Source organism: Triturus cristatus, chromosome 5_2, assembly GCF_964204655.1.
Source record: "Triturus cristatus chromosome 5_2, aTriCri1.1, whole genome shotgun sequence".
In the NCBI taxonomy this organism is placed as follows: Eukaryota; Metazoa; Chordata; class Amphibia; order Caudata; family Salamandridae; genus Triturus; species Triturus cristatus.
The window spans coordinates 387,980,692-387,999,142 of NC_140588.1; the positions used below are offsets into that span (position 1 = coordinate 387,980,692).

General features: G+C 48.8%; 1 protein-coding gene across 1 annotated transcript in view; it reads left to right on the forward strand.

Annotated features, from left to right (window-relative positions):
- Positions 1-11,195: 11,195 nt before the first annotated feature.
- The window catches only part of TXNDC5 (thioredoxin domain containing 5), a 62,382-nt gene continuing 55,126 nt past the window's right edge, over positions 11,196-18,451 (forward strand). Inside the window, exon 1 of the mRNA XM_085607248.1 lies at positions 11,196-11,671. Coding sequence (XP_085463374.1) covers positions 11,475-11,671 — 197 coding nt within the window. The 5' untranslated portion in view covers positions 11,196-11,474. The remainder of the gene's footprint in view (positions 11,672-18,451) is intronic.

An 18,451-nucleotide genomic window follows, 5' to 3' on the forward strand; every position in this document is an offset into this window, starting at 1 on the left:
TGTAAGTCAGAAAGACATCCCAGAATACTGGTAGAAGTGCTTTGATCCCCTTGCCATAGCGCATCGATTGTTTATTTTACAGATCACTAATTTCAAGAAGGGTGTTCAAAAACAGGAAAGAAAAGAACTAGCGTGCCTGAACTATTTATTGCATGTATTCCGGTGAAACTGTTTGTTGTATTATGACACTGGGGTCCGGTTCACGAAGGTAAACTTCCACTTTTATGTATGTTTTTGATATTTTCCTATTCACAAAGGTATCCTTATGACTGCAGAGTCTCCGCGTTTCTAGCTGAGACTCCGCACAGAAAAAGATAGGACTGTCCTGGGACTGTCCTGTATAGGACAGTCCTATCTTTGTATCTGTGGAGCTCCCTCACGAGTGGGGAGACTTCACAGTTGTAAGGATACTACTCGTAAAATACCTTTTTGAATAGGGAAATACATTGTAAATTTAAAGAAAGTTTTTGCGAAACAGGCCCTGTGTTTGCAAGGTTAAGGCTGGCCATAGTGATAATAGTTTACTAATTCATTTTTTGTCATTTATATCTCATAATCTCACATAGGACAGGCATCATAGTCATTTCCAGGAGTCTATAATGTCATTTCCACTAACGTCACAACAAAAAAATGATGGACGGAATGCTGACAATGCAGACATTCTCCCCCAGTCAAGAGATCTGGGTTAAATCCATCGTTCTTTTGCCCACTACGCCACCCCAGTTCAGACATGGCCATATGCAAATCAGTCTTGACCCTGTGCCTCATGGGAACAGTCCAGCCCGAACTGCCAAGCCATGTCTTCCCTGGACCGGAATCAAGCATCCTAGGACCGGTTTCTGGCTATCAGCCGTCATCAGCCAGGATAGCTTGACTCCAGTGGCGTAGTGAGCACGGGTCCCACGTCTGGGAATACCCATCCCACTTAGGGCGAAAAGCGTTACAACAAACAAATGATGGACGGAATGCTGACAATGCAGACATTCTCCCCCAGTCAAGAGATCTGGGTTAAATCCATCGTTCTTTTGCCCACTACGCCACCCCAGTTCAGACATGGCCATATGCAAATCAGTCTTGACCCTGTGCCTCATGGGAACAGTCCAGCCCGAACTGCCAAGCCATGTCTTCCCTGGAACCGGAATCAAGCATCCTAGGACCGGTTTCTGGCTATCAGCCGTCATCAGCCAGGATAGCTTGACTCCAGTGGCGTAGTGAGCACGGGTCCCACGTCTGGGAATACCCATCCCACTTAGGGCGAAAAGCGTTACAACAAACAAATGATGGACGGAATGCTGACAATGCAGACATTCTCCCCCAGTCAAGAGATCTGGGTTAAATCCATCGTTCTTTTGCCCACTACGCCACCCCAGTTCAGACATGGCCATATGCAAATCAGTCTTGACCCTGTGCCTCATGGGAACAGTCCAGCCCGAACTGCCAAGCCATGTCTTCCCTGGACCGGAATCAAGCATCCTAGGACCGGTTTCTGGCTATCAGCCGTCATCAGCCAGGATAGCTTGACTCCAGTGGCGTAGTGAGCACGGGTCCCACGTCTGGGAATACCCATCCCACTTAGGGCGAAAAGCGTTACAACAAACAAATGATGGACGGAATGCTGACAATGCAGACATTCTCCCCCAGTCAAGAGATTTGGGTTAAATCCATCGTTCTTTTGCCCACTACGCCACCCCAGTTCAGACATGGCCATATGCAAATCAGTCTTGACCCTGTGCCTCATGGGAACAGTCCAGCCCGAACTGCCAAGCCATGTCTTCCCTGGACCGGAATCAAGCATCCTAGGACCGGTTTCTGGCTATCAGCCGTCATCAGCCAGGATAGCTTGACTCCAGTGGCGTAGTGAGCACGGGTCCCACGTCTGGGAATACCCATCCCACTTAGGGCGAAAAGCGTTACAACAAACAAATGATGGACGGAATGCTGACAATGCAGACATTCTCCCCCAGTCAAGAGATCTGGGTTAAATCCATCGTTCTTTTGCCCACTACGCCACCCCAGTTCAGACATGGCCATATGCAAATCAGTCTTGACCCTGTGCCTCATGGGAACAGTCCAGCCCGAACTGCCAAGCCATGTCTTCCCTGGACCGGAATCAAGCATCCTAGGACCGGTTTCTGGCTATCAGCCGTCATCAGCCAGGATAGCTTGACTCCAGTGGCGTAGTGAGCACGGGTCCCACGTCTGGGAATACCCATCCCACTTAGGGCGAAAAGCGTTACAACAAACAAATGATGGACGGAATGCTGACAATGCAGACATTCTCCCCCAGTCAAGAGATCTGGGTTAAATCCATCGTTCTTTTGCCCACTACGCCACCCCAGTTCAGACATGGCCATATGCAAATCAGTCTTGACCCTGTGCCACATGGGAACAGTCCAGCCCGAACTGCCAAGCCATGTCTTCCCTGGACCGGAATCAAGCATCCTAGGACCGGTTTCTGGCTATCAGCCGTCATCAGCCAGGATAGCTTGACTCCAGTGGCGTAGTGAGCACGGGTCCCACGTCTGGGAATACCCATCCCACTTAGGGCGAAAAGCGTTACAACAAACAAATGATGGACGGATGCTGACAATGCAGACATTCTCCCCCAGTCAAGAGATCTGGGTTAAATCCATCGTTCTTTTGCCCACTACGCCACCCCAGTTCAGACATGGCCATATGCAAATCAGTCTTGACCCTGTGCCTCATGGGAACAGTCCAGCCCGAACTGCCAAGCCATGTCTTCCCTGGACCGGAATCAAGCATCCTAGGACCGGTTTCTGGCTATCAGCCGTCATCAGCCAGGATAGCTTGACTCCAGTGGCGTAGTGAGCACGGGTCGCACGTCTGGGAATACCCATCCCACTTAGGGCGAAAAGCGTTACAACAAACAAATGATGGACGGAATGCTGACAATGCAGACATTCTCCCCCAGTCAAGAGATCTGGGTTAAATCCATCGTTCTTTTGCCCACTACGCCACCCCAGTTCAGACATGGCCATATGCAAATCAGTCTTGACCTTGTGCCTCATGGGAACAGTCCAGCCCGAACTGCCAAGCCATGTCTTCCCTGGACCGGAATCAAGCATCCTAGGACCGGTTTCTGGCTATCAGCCGTCATCAGCCAGGATAGCTTGACTCCAGTGGCGTAGTGAGCACGGGTCCCACGTCTGGGAATACCCATCCCACTTAGGGCGAAAAGCGTTACAACAAACAAATGATGGACGGAATGCTGACAATGCAGACATTCTCCCCCAGTCAAGAGATCTGGGTTAAATCCATCGTTCTTTTGCCCACTACGCCACCCCAGTTCAGACATGGCCATATGCAAATCAGTCTTGACCCTGTGCCTCATGGGAACAGTCCAGCCCGAACTGCCAAGCCATGTCTTCCCTGGACCGGAATCAAGCATCCTAGGACCGGTTTCTGGCTATCAGCCGTCATCAGCCAGGATAGCTTGACTCCAGTGGCGTAGTGAGCACGGGTCCCACGTCTGGGAATACCCATCCCACTTAGGGCGAAAAGCGTTACAACAAACAAATGATGGACGGAATGCTGACAATGCAGACATTCTCCCCCAGTCAAGAGATCTGGGTTAAATCCATCGTTCTTTTGCCCACTACGCCACCCCAGTTCAGACATGGCCTTATGCAAATCAGTCTTGACCCTGTGCCTCATGGGAACAGTCCAGCCCGAACTGCCAAGCCATGTCTTCCCTGGACCGGAATCAAGCATCCTAGGACCGGTTTCTGGCTATCAGCCGTCATCAGCCAGGATAGCTTGACTCCAGTGGCGTAGTGAGCACGGGTCCCACGTCTGGGAATACCCATCCCATTTAGGGCGAAAAGCGTTACAACAAACAAATGATGGACGGAATGCTGACAATGCAGACATTCTCCCCCAGTCAAGAGATCTGGGTTAAATCCATCGTTCTTTTGCCCACTACGCCACCCCAGTTCAGACATGGCCATATGCAAATCAGTCTTGACCCTGTGCCTCATGGGAACAGTCCAGCCCGAACTGCCAAGCCATGTCTTCCCTGGACCGGAATCAAGCATCCTAGGACCGGTTTCTGGCTATCAGCCGTCATCAGCCAGGATAGCTTGACTCCAGTGGCGTAGTGAGCACGGGTCCCACGTCTGGGAATACCCATCCCACTTAGGGCGAAAAGCGTTACAACAAACAAATGATGGACGGAATGCTGACAATGCAGACATTCTCCCCCAGTCAAGAGATCTGGGTTAAATCCATTGTTCTTTTGCCCACTACGCCACCGCAGTTCAGACATGGCCATATGCAAATCAGTCTTGACCCTGTGCCTCATGGGAACAGTCCAGCCCGAACTGCCAAGCCATGTCTTCCCTGGACCGGAATCTAGCATCCTAGGACCGGTTTCTGGCTATCAGCCGTCATCAGCCAGGATAGCTTGACTTCAGTGGCGTAGTGAGCACGGGTCCCACGTCTGGGGGAGAATGTCTGCATTGTCAGCATTCCGTCCATCATTTGTTTGTTGTAACGCTTTTCGCCCTAAATGGGATGGGTATTCCCAGACGTGGGACCCGTGCTCACTACGCCACTGGAGTCAAGCTATCCTGGCTGATGACGGCTGATAGCCAGAAACCGGTCCTAGGATGCTAGATTCCGGTCCAGGGAAGACATGGCTTGGCAGTTCGGGCTGGACTGTTCCCATGAGGCACAGGGTCAAGACTGATTTGCATATGGCCATGTCTGAACTGCGGTGGCGTAGTGGGCAAAAGAACGATGGATTTAACCCAGATCTCTTGACTGGGGGAGAATGTCTGCATTGTCAGCATTCCGTCCATCATTTGTTTGTTGTAACGCTTTTCGCCCTAAGTGGGATGGGTATTCCCAGACGTGGGACCCGTGCTCACTACGCCACTGGAGTCAAGCTATCCTGGCTGATGACGGCTGATAGCCAGAAACCGGTCCTAGGATGCTAGATTTCGGTCCAGGGAAGACATGGCTTGGCAGTTCGGGCTGGACTGTTCCCATGAGGCACAGGGTCAAGACTGATTTGCATATGGCCATGTCTGAACTGCGGTGGCGTAGTGGGCAAAAGAACGATGGATTTAACCCAGATCTCTTGACTGGGGGAGAATGTCTGCATTGTCAGCATTCCGTCCATCATTTGTTTGTTGTAACGATTTCCACTAACGTCATCAACCGCTGATTAGTGTTTTGAGGTATTAAAAACTTACAATCTTTTTTGGTCACAGATTGTTGGCAAATATACGGTTTAAATGTTTAAATACACTTTTTTTTAAAAAAGCAGCCCTAAATTATTTGTGATACATATATGTGTGTGAACGTAACCCTGCAAAAGACAGATATAAGAATTCCGCGGACCAAGTATACCATATAGTATGTTTGCATTTTTCTATTAATACAGTGCGGACTCAAGGCATTGAAGCGCTGTCACAAGCACTAGTCACATCGCATAAGGAAACATTTATTTTCTTTTTCTGCCGGCCCAAGAGACAAAGTGATGTGCTTAGAAACACATGATGTTGAGCAGACGCAGACTCGAATCTGTAGCGGTCTAGTTGTCATAGCGTCACGCTGACGTGACGCAGGCGGCCGTGCTGGCGCTGGGGTGCGCGCGCAGATTAGCGCGCCGGGCAGCCAGAGCGGGAGTGCCGGCCGACGCTCCTCGGTACATGTTAAATTGAATGCTAAATAAATATAGCGATAGCCCAACACGTGCCTCGTGTGATTATTGAGCAACTTTACAGTGGCGACGAGGGTGGGATACAGACCTGACCGACGCGGGAGCACAGGAGAGGGCAACACTCCACGTGGCCCCCACGAGGCGAAGGAAGACACGCAAACAGGGCACCAGGCCCAAAACGGAACACCAGACAGGCCTGCCTGGAGCGGTGGAGTCACGGGAAACGCCCTAGTCAACCACGTCGGACGATCCGAGGTACGGAGCAACCGAGGAGCGTGGCAGTGCCACAGTACAGCACACGAACTGCATATAGGCCACTGAGACGACGCTATCCACAAACGGCCAAGAGCACACGCGCCACCTTCACACATAGCCACGTACAGGGAGCGCTGCGCTGGCTACCAAGGAGGAGGAAGTGGGGTCTAGTAACAAGAGCCCCCAGAGAATCAAGCACACAGGGAACAACAACAACACCCCAGGCAGCCCCCCGAGCAAAGCCACCGACGGAACGAGCGCCAAGGAAGTGAAGATGAGTACCCCGGCAGGGTATGCGGTTGCACCCGTGCAATTCCTAACGAAACCCGGAGACCCACTGATGAAATGGGAGGACTGGAAGGAATACATAGACAATTTCATAGGGGTTCTGGAGGACGAAAATGAAGAGCAGTTCACTCCTCAGAGAAAAAAACGCATCCTGCTACTAAATCTGGGCCCAGAAGGACTGAGAATATACAAGAGTCTGGTACCAACGAAGAGAGAAGACACAGACGACGATGTGTATGCGCATGCAGTGGAGGCCCTAGATGAGCGATACCGCCCCACCATCTGCGTTTCAGTGGATAGATATAACTTCCAGCAAAGGAAACAAAGGGTGGGGGAATCCATCGAAGAGTATGTAGCAGCGTTGAGAAAGCTAGCAGCCCCGTGCAAGTACGCACTGTGGGAAGATGAATTCATAAAAGACCAGGTGATCATGCACACCACCAGTGCAAACGTGCAAGACAAGCTGTGGACGAGTGGGGACACCACACTCAAGGAAGTAATGGTCATAGTGAAGAGGGCAGAACTCTCGAAGAGGTGCGCCGACGCTACCAAAAAAGAGGCGGTCACCCCAACCATGGTGAACAGGATACAGGAGGGAGATCACCGCAAGGACCAGAAAAACAAACAACCCATGGCCAAAGGGACTAGCAGATGGCAAGGGAAACAAGCGGACAGTGAGAACAAGAAAACGTGCTACAGATGTGGGAGTTGGTCCCACGAAGCCCACGACAGACGTTGCCCGGCGTTCCGAGCCAAATGCCTACACTGCGGTATCATGGGTCACTACGAGAAGGTGTGTCGGAAGAAACAACAGAAAGGAGTGGTGAAATATGTTGACCAAAGCGCAGAAGACCTGGAGGAAGCCGCAGAGGAAGAAGTGGTCACCGTCTTATGTATATACGATCAGGTATTGAGCGTGGACGCCGAGAGATCAACCAAACCCGTCCTAGAGATGTCCATGGGCGGCATCACCATTTCAGTAGTGGCAGACACCGGATCCCCATTTACCATTATACAGAGAGCAGTGTGGGAAGAACAGTTCCAATCCAAGTTGGGCCCTGAACTGGAGAAACTAGACATACGACCAGTTACCTATAATGGGGATCGCATTCCCATGCTGGGTTTCCGACGGCTACTGTTCGAGTTCAGAGGCCGATCCGCGTGGTGTAAACTGTATGTGGCCGAAAAAGGACCCTCTGTCCTAGGATGGTTAGACCAGGGCGACCTAGGCATAAAACTCGACCCAGGAGGAAAGGAACAAATTCTGCTCACAGAACAGGAGGAATGGCCGGACATGGACAGATGGAAGAAGAACTACCCAAAAGTGTTTGGGGGCACTGTAGGAAAAATGGAGAAATTTCAACATAAAATAGTGCTCAAGGACGGAGCCACGCCAGTGGCACATAAAGTGAGGAATGTGCCCATTGCAGTAAGGGAAGCCGTCCAGACAGAACTCCAAGATCTGGAGAAGAAGGGCATCATAGAACCCATTACATGTGCCGAATGGCTGGCGCCCTTGGTGGTCGTGAAGAAACCCAACGGGAAGGTCAGGCTCTGTGTGGACCTGAGAGAACTCAATAAAAACATTGTGGTGGAGAAATTTCCCCTTCCCAAGATAGAGGAGATGTTGGCAAAAACCAGAGGAGTTCAGTGGTACTCCACCATTGACCTTACATCAGCTTACCACCAGGTAGCTCTACACCCGGACAGTAAAAGCCTGACATCGTTCATCACCCCGTTCGGGTGCTACAGATTCTGTCGCATGCCGTTCGGGCTAGCCTCGGCGGCAGCTGTCTTTCAGAAGATGATGCACAAATTGTTCAGAGACTGCGAAGATGTACAGTACTTCCAGGACGACATCCTAGTGATGGGGAGAGATAGGAGAGATCATGACCGGAAACTAGAAAAGGTACTACGAACACTAGAAGCCAAAGGTCTCACGGCAGAATGGTCGAAATGTCGGTTGGGACTGCAATCGGTAACCTATTTAGGCCATGAAATTGGGCGACAGGGGATCACACCCAAGGCGGGGAACGTGAAAGCCATCGCGGAAGCACCGCCCCCCAAGAACAAGGAGGAGGTCAGATCGTTCCTGGGGATGGCGGAGTACTATAGCAAATTCGTGGTACATTTCGCATCCAAGACCTACAACATGAGGAGGTTGACGAGAGAGAGCACAGTGTTCCAGTGGACACCGGAAGCCCAAGTGGAATTCGAAGTCATCAAAAAGGGAATCCTAGAAGCCATACCACTCAAGGGGTACGACCCACACGGCGCCACCATACTCATCACCGACGCCAGCGACAAGGGGTTAGGCGCTGTACTCATGCAAGACCGTGGAAGAGGGGACACGGAGACAATCAGCTTCGCCTCCAGAGCACTGACGGAGACAGAAGGCAAGTACAGCGTCATCGAGAAGGAGATGTTAGCGGTAGTGTGGGCCATGACGAGATTCCGGCAGTTCCTATGGGGTACCCGATTCCTACTCAAGACGGACCACAAGCCGTTAGTGAAGGTATTAACATCGAGCGGGCACGCCAGTGCCACACCCCGGATATCGAAGATGTCCTTAAAACTGTTGGAATTCAGATATGATGTGGAGTACATTCCTGGAAACAAGAACCGAGTGGCGGACTACTTGAGTCGAGCGGCGGCCATGGAGCCGGGAGAAGAAGACCCAGCGGACAAAGGAGAGATGGTAGCTCTCATAGAGGACCAAGAGAAGATAATCAGCATACAAGAGTGGACGGAAGCCTATGAAGAAGACTCTGACCTTATGGAAGTAAAAGCGCACATCACACAAGGGTGGCCTGATAAGAAAAAGGTGAAACCCAGCCTCAAACCATTTTATGAAGTGAAAGAAGAACTGACAGTAGGAGACAAGGGCATATTCATCTACCGGGGAGACAGAGTAATTCCCCCCACGAATCTCATCAACAAGCTGCTGGACTTATTGCACGAAGGCCACCTTGGCATTGGGAAACTCAAGGCCAGATCGAAACAGAACTACTGGTGGCCAGGTATGGATGTAAGAGCAGAGAGGCATGTCAGGGAGTGCCCCCAATGTCAAGGGGCCGACAAAACACTGAGACCACTACGTCCAGCTCTTGGGAAATTCGACACTCCCTCAAACCCGTGGGAAGAGTTGTCAATAGATATTCTAGGACCGGTGCTGGATGACCAGAGCATACAGAAATACGTGTGTGTCCTCATCGACCGTTATTCTAAATGGCCAGAAATAAAGGTGAGCGAATCCATGGACACGGAGAACATCCTGGAGTTTCTATCGGAAACATTCACCCGAGAAGGAATTCCCAAGTCCATCTTAAGTGACAATGGACCACAGTTCACGTCGGAAAGATGGAAACAATTCATGGGAAGAAATGGCATCTCTGTAAAGCACACGGCCATATACCATCCGGCAGGCAACGGTCTGGCGGAACGATTTAACAGAGTGGTGATGGGGGCCATACAAGCGGCCATCACCTGTAATAAAGACTGGAAGAAAGCGTTGGAGAACATGGTATGGGCCTACAGAATAACGCCCACAAGCACGGGGTATAGCCCGTTTCAAATTTTGAGAGGACGTGAACCCTTCACGCACGACAACAGAATCTGGAAGGAGAAGGTGGTGACCAGCGAATGGTCCCCGGCGGTAGTGAGAGCGAATCTGGAGAGAGCACAAGCCACCTACACCAACAACTACAACAAGAGGAGGAACGTGAAGGACACTCATTTGGAGAGAGGAGAATGGGTGAGAGTAAAGCTGGCGACCCTACAAAGAAAGGGAGACAGCAAGTACAGCAAGCCGATGCAGGTTAAGGAAGTTTATGATCGAGCTGCCCTGCTCAGTGATGGAAACGTGTGGTCGCAGGACCGCATGGCCCGGTGCAACAAGATATTGAGATGGGAACAGTGGGATCCGGAAGGTGAGGACACGGAAGACGGGGATGAAGAGAACAAGGAAGGCGGAAGTGAACAAAGGGAAGAAGCAGGTACAGGCGAAGAGCAAGAAGGTGTGTTAAGGGGTGAGGCCCCAGTGGTAGAGATGGACAGGCCGAGAGGCTATATGAACAGCGAAGAAGCGATGAGTGGAGGAACAGAAATCGAGGAAACGCAGAGCCAAGGGGCTCGAGGGAACATTGGTAAGGTGACCAGGAGTGGGAGACAAGTTGTAAGGCCTTCCAGGTTCCAAGACTTTGAACTAACCTGCGAACTGTAAGTGCCTGATTTTTGGTTTGGTAAAAGGGGGAGATATGTAGCGGTCTAGTTGTCATAGCGTCACGCTGACGTGACGCAGGCGGCCGTGCTGGCGCTGGGGTGCGCGCGCAGATTAGCGCGCCGGGCAGCCAGAGCGGGAGTGCCGGCCGACGCTCCTCGGTACATGTTAAATTGAATGCTAAATAAATATAGCGATAGCCCAACACGTGCCTCGTGTGATTATTGAGCAACTTTACAGAATCCTGTTTCCCAGTACCCAAAGTATGCAGCGTTGCTTGTTACGCCACATTCCCTAATTACTAACTATGGGGCATATTAACAAGCCAGGCGATAAAATTATCGCCGCTTTAGTGGCAGAAAACTGCCGCTAAAACGACGATAATGGGCTTGATAATATGCTCTATGGAATTCCAATTGAAACCCATGTTAGATGTGAAGGACATCTAACATGGGCTTCAATTGGAATACCATAGAGCATATTATCAAGGCCATTATCGCCGTTTTAGCGGCAGTTTCCTGCCGCTAAAGCGGCGATAATTGTATCGCCTGGCTTGTTAATATGCCCCTGAACTCTTCTAAAGAACACTTTCTTTTTCAAACTTAAATCACCCTTCTCAGCGGTAGGTGTACGCAATTACTGGCGTACCTTAAAAAACAATGTCAACAAAATGTCCCTTTTCAATTGCAAACATGTAGGAGAGGCATTTTCAATTGCATACATGTAGGAGAGGCTACAGTGGTCGGAGAGCAGAGTGTGAGAGCTCCTGGTGTGTGTGCGCTTACTCTAGATACACGTCGGCGCAGGCTCCGCCTCCCCCTGGCTCCAATCCAGGACGGCGCTTTGCGGCAGCTGCAGTAAAATGAAGCGCCGCTGACTGCACGAGGAGCACCAGTACCGGCCAGGCCCAGGAGAGAGAGCAGACAGGCCCGCTGTCAGCCGCCCCTTGCCTGCTCAGCTGACTGCCTCCCTGTCGCTCTCCTCCTCTGCTGGTCTCTCTGTCCTCGGCCCTCACCACCGGCTGCCATGTCTCTCCCCCGTGGGTGCTTGCTGCTCCTGCTCTGCCTCTGCCCGGCGCTGCTGCCAGCCCGCGGGGAGCCCGATGACTCCGACCTGGCTAAGGAGGAGGAAGAGGACCCCCACGGAAAACACCTCTACAACGCCGAGATGTTCACTCACGCCATTACCGAGGCGCCGCATTTCATCATGTTCTTCGCGCCCTGGTAAATATGAACAGATACTTTTATGCGAAGAATAACATCCTTCCTTTAAAAAAAAAAAAAAAAAAATTAAAAAAAACTCCCACGCAGGGTTGGTGACTGCAAAGTACTTGGATTCCCTTTAACGTCTTTCAAAGTCGCTCGCAGAATTTTAACCGAATTACAATGTTGTGAAGTAAGAATAAGAGTCCCCACCATCTATTTCAACCAAATTACGTTGATTTCTAGTTGTCTTTAAGTACTTGGAATACTAGAAGACTAATTGTAAAGCTGATTGAAGGGTTCATAGGCGAACCTGGGTGTAGTGTTAGTTAAGCCAGGAGCTACACCCCTGCGGTGTTTGCTCGGGCATTAGCTGCTGACGTGGCGGCACCACAGTCACTTCCTCTTCAGGCCAAAGGGGGGCCGGGGTCTGAGTGAGCGTCGAAAAGGCTCCCTAGACCCTCGCTATGATGTATACTTTGGTCCAAGTCCACGCGCACACCTCCACGTCACAGTGTTCCCTGTTAAGCCGGAAGAGACTTCATTTTTCGCCTGACTTAGATATTTCTCAACCTTATTTCAACTTTTTCTGCTAAAATATCCCTCAATGCAAGCCAAATACTTTTCACTCTTTCAGTACTGCACACACCCCTCACATCCACCTTTTGCAAGGATCTTAAGATCCAGTGTGCTGCAGTGAGATTTGAGAACTTTTCCCCAGGCGATGATTTCAGAAACCTAGTAGTTTTCTCAAAACATGCCTTGTACAGTTCTGAATTTTTATTGAACAGTAACATTTAAGAGAGGGCGTTTATACACTCACAATGTCGTAGACAAGTGCCATAGAAACAATAAAGCATGCAGTGAAGCAAATATGGTACTTTTGAACTGGTCGTGGGTGGCTATCGCGATTTGTAAAAAGGGACACTGAGCGAAAAAGTTGCCCTGGCTTGGTATGACATTGATATCTAAGGTGTGGGATGTTTAAGGGAGTTTCGATATCTGCACTTAGCTATTGCCGTGTAGCTAACTGAGCTATGTTACCGCAGTCAACAAGAGTATTTATTACACGTTTATACATTTACCACAGGAGATCTTAATATATTGCCCAACCCCAAAGAATTTTGTAACTCGGAACGAATTCAACCAACGTTTTGGTGACAAATGGAAATAAAGCAGTGACTCGTAAAAACATAAATGTAACAGGTTGTGAATGCATTTTTTCGCTTTGTCCATTGTTTCTGGAGTGGTATTGCAGGATTCAAGCTTGAGGAATACAGTTACTCAGTTACTAGGCTATTTACGTTTTCTCCATGCATTCGAAGTGCATCCTGTTGCGTTGGTCAATTTTAAGTGAGGCAAACTAAGTCAGGCCTTCCTTTGCGGAAGTTCACCCTCTTGCTGGTAGACCCTCCCCCAATCTCGCATTGTACCAGCTGCATTTGACTGCTTCAAGTGCAGTGATTGTGTTCTGTGAGTGTCTGGCTACCTGCTCCAGGTTGTCTTTGACAGCTCCCCCAACACACACACACACTCCTACGATCTGTTTCTTTTGTTTGCGAGGGCAGCTGGTATTTAATACGTTCATGCTACACATTCTGTGCACAACGGAAACTTTCTGTACTGATGCCCATTTGGCATCTGTCTATCAGAGGAGAGCTCATGTAACTGTTTTGTGGTAGAGGGCGAACATTTGCTGTTGTATGTTCAGTGTGTGCAACGGAATATGCCCCTGTTCAGTGCTTAGTATGTAAAAGTGCCCGCAGCCAATGCTGATGAATGTCAGACTTGCTGAATACCAATGATTCAGTCTTGATTCCACCTCATGCCTCATTCTTCCATCACAACATACTCCATGTCCCTTTACTGCACCCATTCTGGTTCCGTTTCATCCCTCATTTCTCCCCTTTCAGTGATTTTTCGTTATTCTCTTCCTCTTCATTTCGCCCCATTTGGTCTTTTCTCTCTTGCGCTGGGTCAAAGTCTAATGAGGAAAAAGTGCGCGTCACCAAAATTGTGGGCCGCTCCTTCTGCAACCACCAGCTCAAATTATGGACTGCCCCTGGTGCTACTAATCATTTTCGCTTTTGATTAGTGACAAGATGTTCACAAAGCTTAAACGTCTCGGCAGAGGAAACAGTGATGGGACTGGTGACTGAGTGTGTTCTTCCTCATACAGAGTTTAAAGACCAGTGACCTCTGCACTGCCAGGGCAATATTTCCTATGTTTGATAAACAAGGACCCCCTGTTTTTACCATGTGCTACCTCTTCTCTTTGTTAAACTAGCGCACAAGCGTTTTTGTTTACTTAAATACAGAAGTAGAAATGATTGCAATTGCCAATGCTTTTTTAATGTGAAATTGCCCCCAGTTAACATTTTGAAAGGTCTGTATCTGCTGGCATAGGCTGCGCAGATGTGTTTACCAGAAACACCAGGTAAACTCCTGTTAAGTATAGTATACATTATCAAGTAGGTCTTAATTGGAGTATGAACCATATATCTATTATGCTTTCCAGCAATTCATGGGTATTATTACCAAGTGAAACAATCGGGGATATGTCAGGACATGAGTTAAGTCTTGCTTAGAGACTGCTTTAGCTGCTGCTCTCGGTCTCAATTATAAACTAACTATCTTCATCCATTTGTTTGTTCTTTTGTCATTCACATTTTGCTTCTGCCCACCGCAGCATGGCACAGTTGATCAGCACACAACAGCCACTGGCTCTTGTAGTGTGAGAGGTGGCTTTTTTCCTGATCACATGAGCCCATCAGCCTAAAAAGTGTGCTTCAGTGCTGGGGTCAGTAGGCCAATACTTTACTTTGCCAATGCTTTTTTTCCCCCTTAACTTTGTTATCCCAGTTTTTAATTTATTTTACCAGTCATTCTGTATATAGTGTCTCTTTAAATCTCAGCCTCTGTAAAGTAACCTGTGCTCAGGTTACAGTATTTAAGTCAGTAGTACCTCTTTTTTGTGTGTGATGGTATCTTGTGATTGCTTTAAAACTAAAAGGGTTTCTAAACCTTTTTAGGAAGCCGCCATACTATTCTATGAAACTATACATATATATTTTTTTTACTTTTAGATTTTTTTATTGCTCGTATGTTGCCACCATGTGTAGGTGGTAACATATTTTATTATTTGTGGCATATGGTTCCAATAACAACAAAAAATGAAAAAAGATGAACCATCGCATTTCCAATATTGGACCTTTTTGGTTTTGTCTTGAATTAGCATTGAATGGGTTACTGTGGGAGGTGACTAAACTGCAAAATGATTGGCACACTGGCGACAGTTACGAGGGCCACTGCCAGACGTATTGTTTACTGTGAGGGCTATGAGACACTTCTCCCCCCCCCCCCCCCCCACCACCACCGCCACCATACCCCAATAGCTTACCATTCTCTTAATGGGCCAGCACTTTGAAAGAAAGTTCTGTCTTTTATACCATCTGAGATTCAAAAAACAGCAGTGACAACCATTATCCTTTCAAATATTGACTACTGCAATGATTCATACATGACTATGCAACAGCATGAATGAACTGCACAGTCTTCAGAATGCTGCTGCTCGATTGCTATTGGGCATTTCAAAATTCCAATCTGTTTCACCACCACTTACATAGCTGTCTGTCAGTCCTCCTTTAAAGCTCCTTTCCATCACATTTAAGTCTTCACATGGTACAGGACCGGACTACCTGAAGAAGAAATTCAAGGGGCACTCCTTTCAGAGAACCAGAAGGTCCTCGACTGCAAAAAATGCCTCCATCTCAAGAGTTGGCCTCCTTGGGTGGAAGAAGCTTTGTCAAGTGCCTCCAAAATGTGGAATGCCCTACCTCTCTATTTAAAAACCATCTTCAGGAAAACTCATGAAACTTTTCTCTTTAATCATTACTTTGTTCCTTGGCTGGAAGCTACTAGGTTTCAGTTGAGGTAGCGCCAAGACACCTTCGGGCATATGTGCGCTCAAGAAATCCATTTAACATAACACTCGCCAGTGTCACTTTCTGTTCTATCTTTTAGGGCATGGACTAAGTACTGATTGTTTTTGATTAGTGTCTTTCCATGTCCATCCACTGCTCACTGTGATTCAGGTATTATTTTATTCTTACCGTTCATGTTGCTGCTTACTCTCTCCCCCCCCCCCCCCCCCCCCCCGCCCCTCCTCCTTATTACTTCCCCCTCTACCCCCACCTATTGTCCTTGCTGCTTCTTACACACCCACCCTTGTCACTGTTGCTTCTTACCCACCCACCCCATCTGTTGCCTCTTTTCTTCCAGCCACAACCAGTTGTCTGTTGTTTCTACCCTCCTGTTGTTTGTGTTGCTCCTTGCCATCGAAAAGCACTGTTATGCGGCCAGTGCCTTCATAGCATTTTATTTACTATCCCGCTACCACCCTCCCATATGTTGGCCAATCCCATTGCCATAAGGGTGGGGGGGGGGGGGGCAAAAGCGATATAACCCACCACAGCACTTTTTTCTACTTTTAACATGTGGTCATGCTGCACAGTCACGCCGCTGTACAACATGGGTAAAATAAATTGGAAAAGCCAGAAGGTTTCGCATTTGCATGACCTGTTGGCTTTGCCAGTGCTTGTTAATATGAATGGGGTTACACAAGCATGTACTGCAAGCACATGCTGGTTCATCCCTTTATTCCAAATAGGAGCACCCTTTAAATAATGTATAGGAGAAAAAGACCGGAATAAAATTAGTTTCAATTACTTTTAGCTGCAACTATATTAACAAGCATTTGCAATGCAATAGGTCTCGCATTTATAAGAGTTTGAGCTATTGGCATTGTAAAATTACAATGCCTTTTATTTATGTTTTGGTTTTAAAACAAATAAAAGGCATTGTCATTTACAATGTCAGTAGCATAAACTCGCATAAAAGCAGTGTGCGGCGTGTAGCAGTGTGCGGCATGTAGCAGTGTGTGGCGTGCAGCAGTGTGCGGCATGTAGCAGTGTGTGGCATGCAGCACTGTGACGTGCAGCAGTGTGCGGCGTGCAGCAGTGTGCTGCGTGCAGCAGTGTTTCGTGTAGCAGTGTGAGGCATGCAGCACTGTGGCGTGCAGCGGCGTGCAGCAGTGTGCTGCGTGCAGCAGTTTCGTGCAGCAGTGAGTAATGCAGCAGTGTGTGGCGTGCAGCAGTGTGCCGGTTGCATCAGTGTGTGGCGTGCAGCAATGTTTTGTGCGGCAGTGTGAGGCGTGCAGCAGTGTGAGGCGTGCAGCAGTGTGTGGCGTGCAGCGGCATGCAGCAGTGTGCGGCGTGCAGCAGTGTGCGGCGTGCAGTAGTGTGCGGCGTGCAGCAGTGTGGATGGTCTGATTCCGTTGTAATTGCCAGACCCGACCTGTTGCCAAAGCGCCAAGAAACCCTGTGCGGGTAGCTGAGCGCTATACAAGACTCTTATAATAACTCACTATTAAGTTACTCCCCAGTGGTGCTGGAGCTGCCCACTCTCTTAAGGAACTGTTGTCATAGTGCCTCTCTTTCTCCATCAGGCACTATAGTATGTGGTTTTCACTAAAGAAATTCGAATGACAATTGTGGATTATTTTGAGTTGAATGTAGGGTCTGTGGAACACTGCGGTACTCCATGGGACGCTTTTAGGTCGCATATATGGGGTACAGCGAATTTTAAAAACTGCTGATGTTTTAAAATCAATCAGGCAATACCTGTTTAAATTGCAGACTTAATTAACTGAGCCTCAACACAAACGTTTCGGAAAGGATAATGCGGCAATATTGTCTGAGATTAATATCTCAATATTTGCATTCCTGGAGGCAGCTGAGAGCGAGATGTAGGCAAGCCACATAGGGGCACTATACAAATGCTGCAGTACAATGCACTACATCCCTTGCCTTCCACAGAATGCACGAGGCTGCAGCCCACCCCGCCCCACTTTCCTGACTGACCGCTTATGTATACAAGCATTTGCAATGAAATAGGTCTCGCATTTCTTAAAGTTAGAGCTGTTGGCGTTTAAAATGTTTTTGTACTTTTTTATTTGAAGTGGAGTGATCATATTTGCATAGCCTGTTGCCATTGGTATGACCTCTCGGTGCTGGAGAACGAGTCAATGGAAATTAGGTTATGAGGAGGGGAGATAAGTGTAATATACTGCTTGGAAAAAAAAGTAACATCCTGGAAGAAGCAAACACTTATAGGGAATGCAAGATCAAGTAAAGCATGTGAATTGTAAGCAGGAACAACATTGTTACTGTGGGGGCTCGCAGACTGCTGTGATGTGCCGCTGGTGATGGAAAAGCACAGTGAGATGCAGCTCTGAAGCTGCAACTCGTACATAAAGCGCGGCACACTTATGCCTGGTTGTTTAAAATACTTCAAAGGGCTTTCGTTTTCCTTGAATACCATATTTTACCTAACAAAACTACCACAATGTACACTGGAGCCCGTGTGTAAATCCTATTCTTACAACAGAATTGAAGTTTGCAAGAACCTGATTTTTATAGCCCACTTGCTACCAGTTTTGTGGCACTGTAAATCCAACATCCACGGGGGAGGAGAATGAACGAGAAAGAAGTTGACGCGCTGGAAAAGAAGCAGGGACGCTGGCGAGGAGGCGATGAACATAGGCAGGACGGCACTAGCACCTGGAGCCAGAACGGTGGTGTTTGGCGCTATCAAGCCATGTCCCGGGGCTGTAAGGGCCGACGAGGCTGCAGGCAGCAGGCTTGCAACAGAGGCACCTCGAGTCAACGCGGTGGATCGGAAGAGATCGCCAGGAAGCAAAAGATTGTGTCCCGGTCTCATGGGAGGGTGGCCAGATAACGC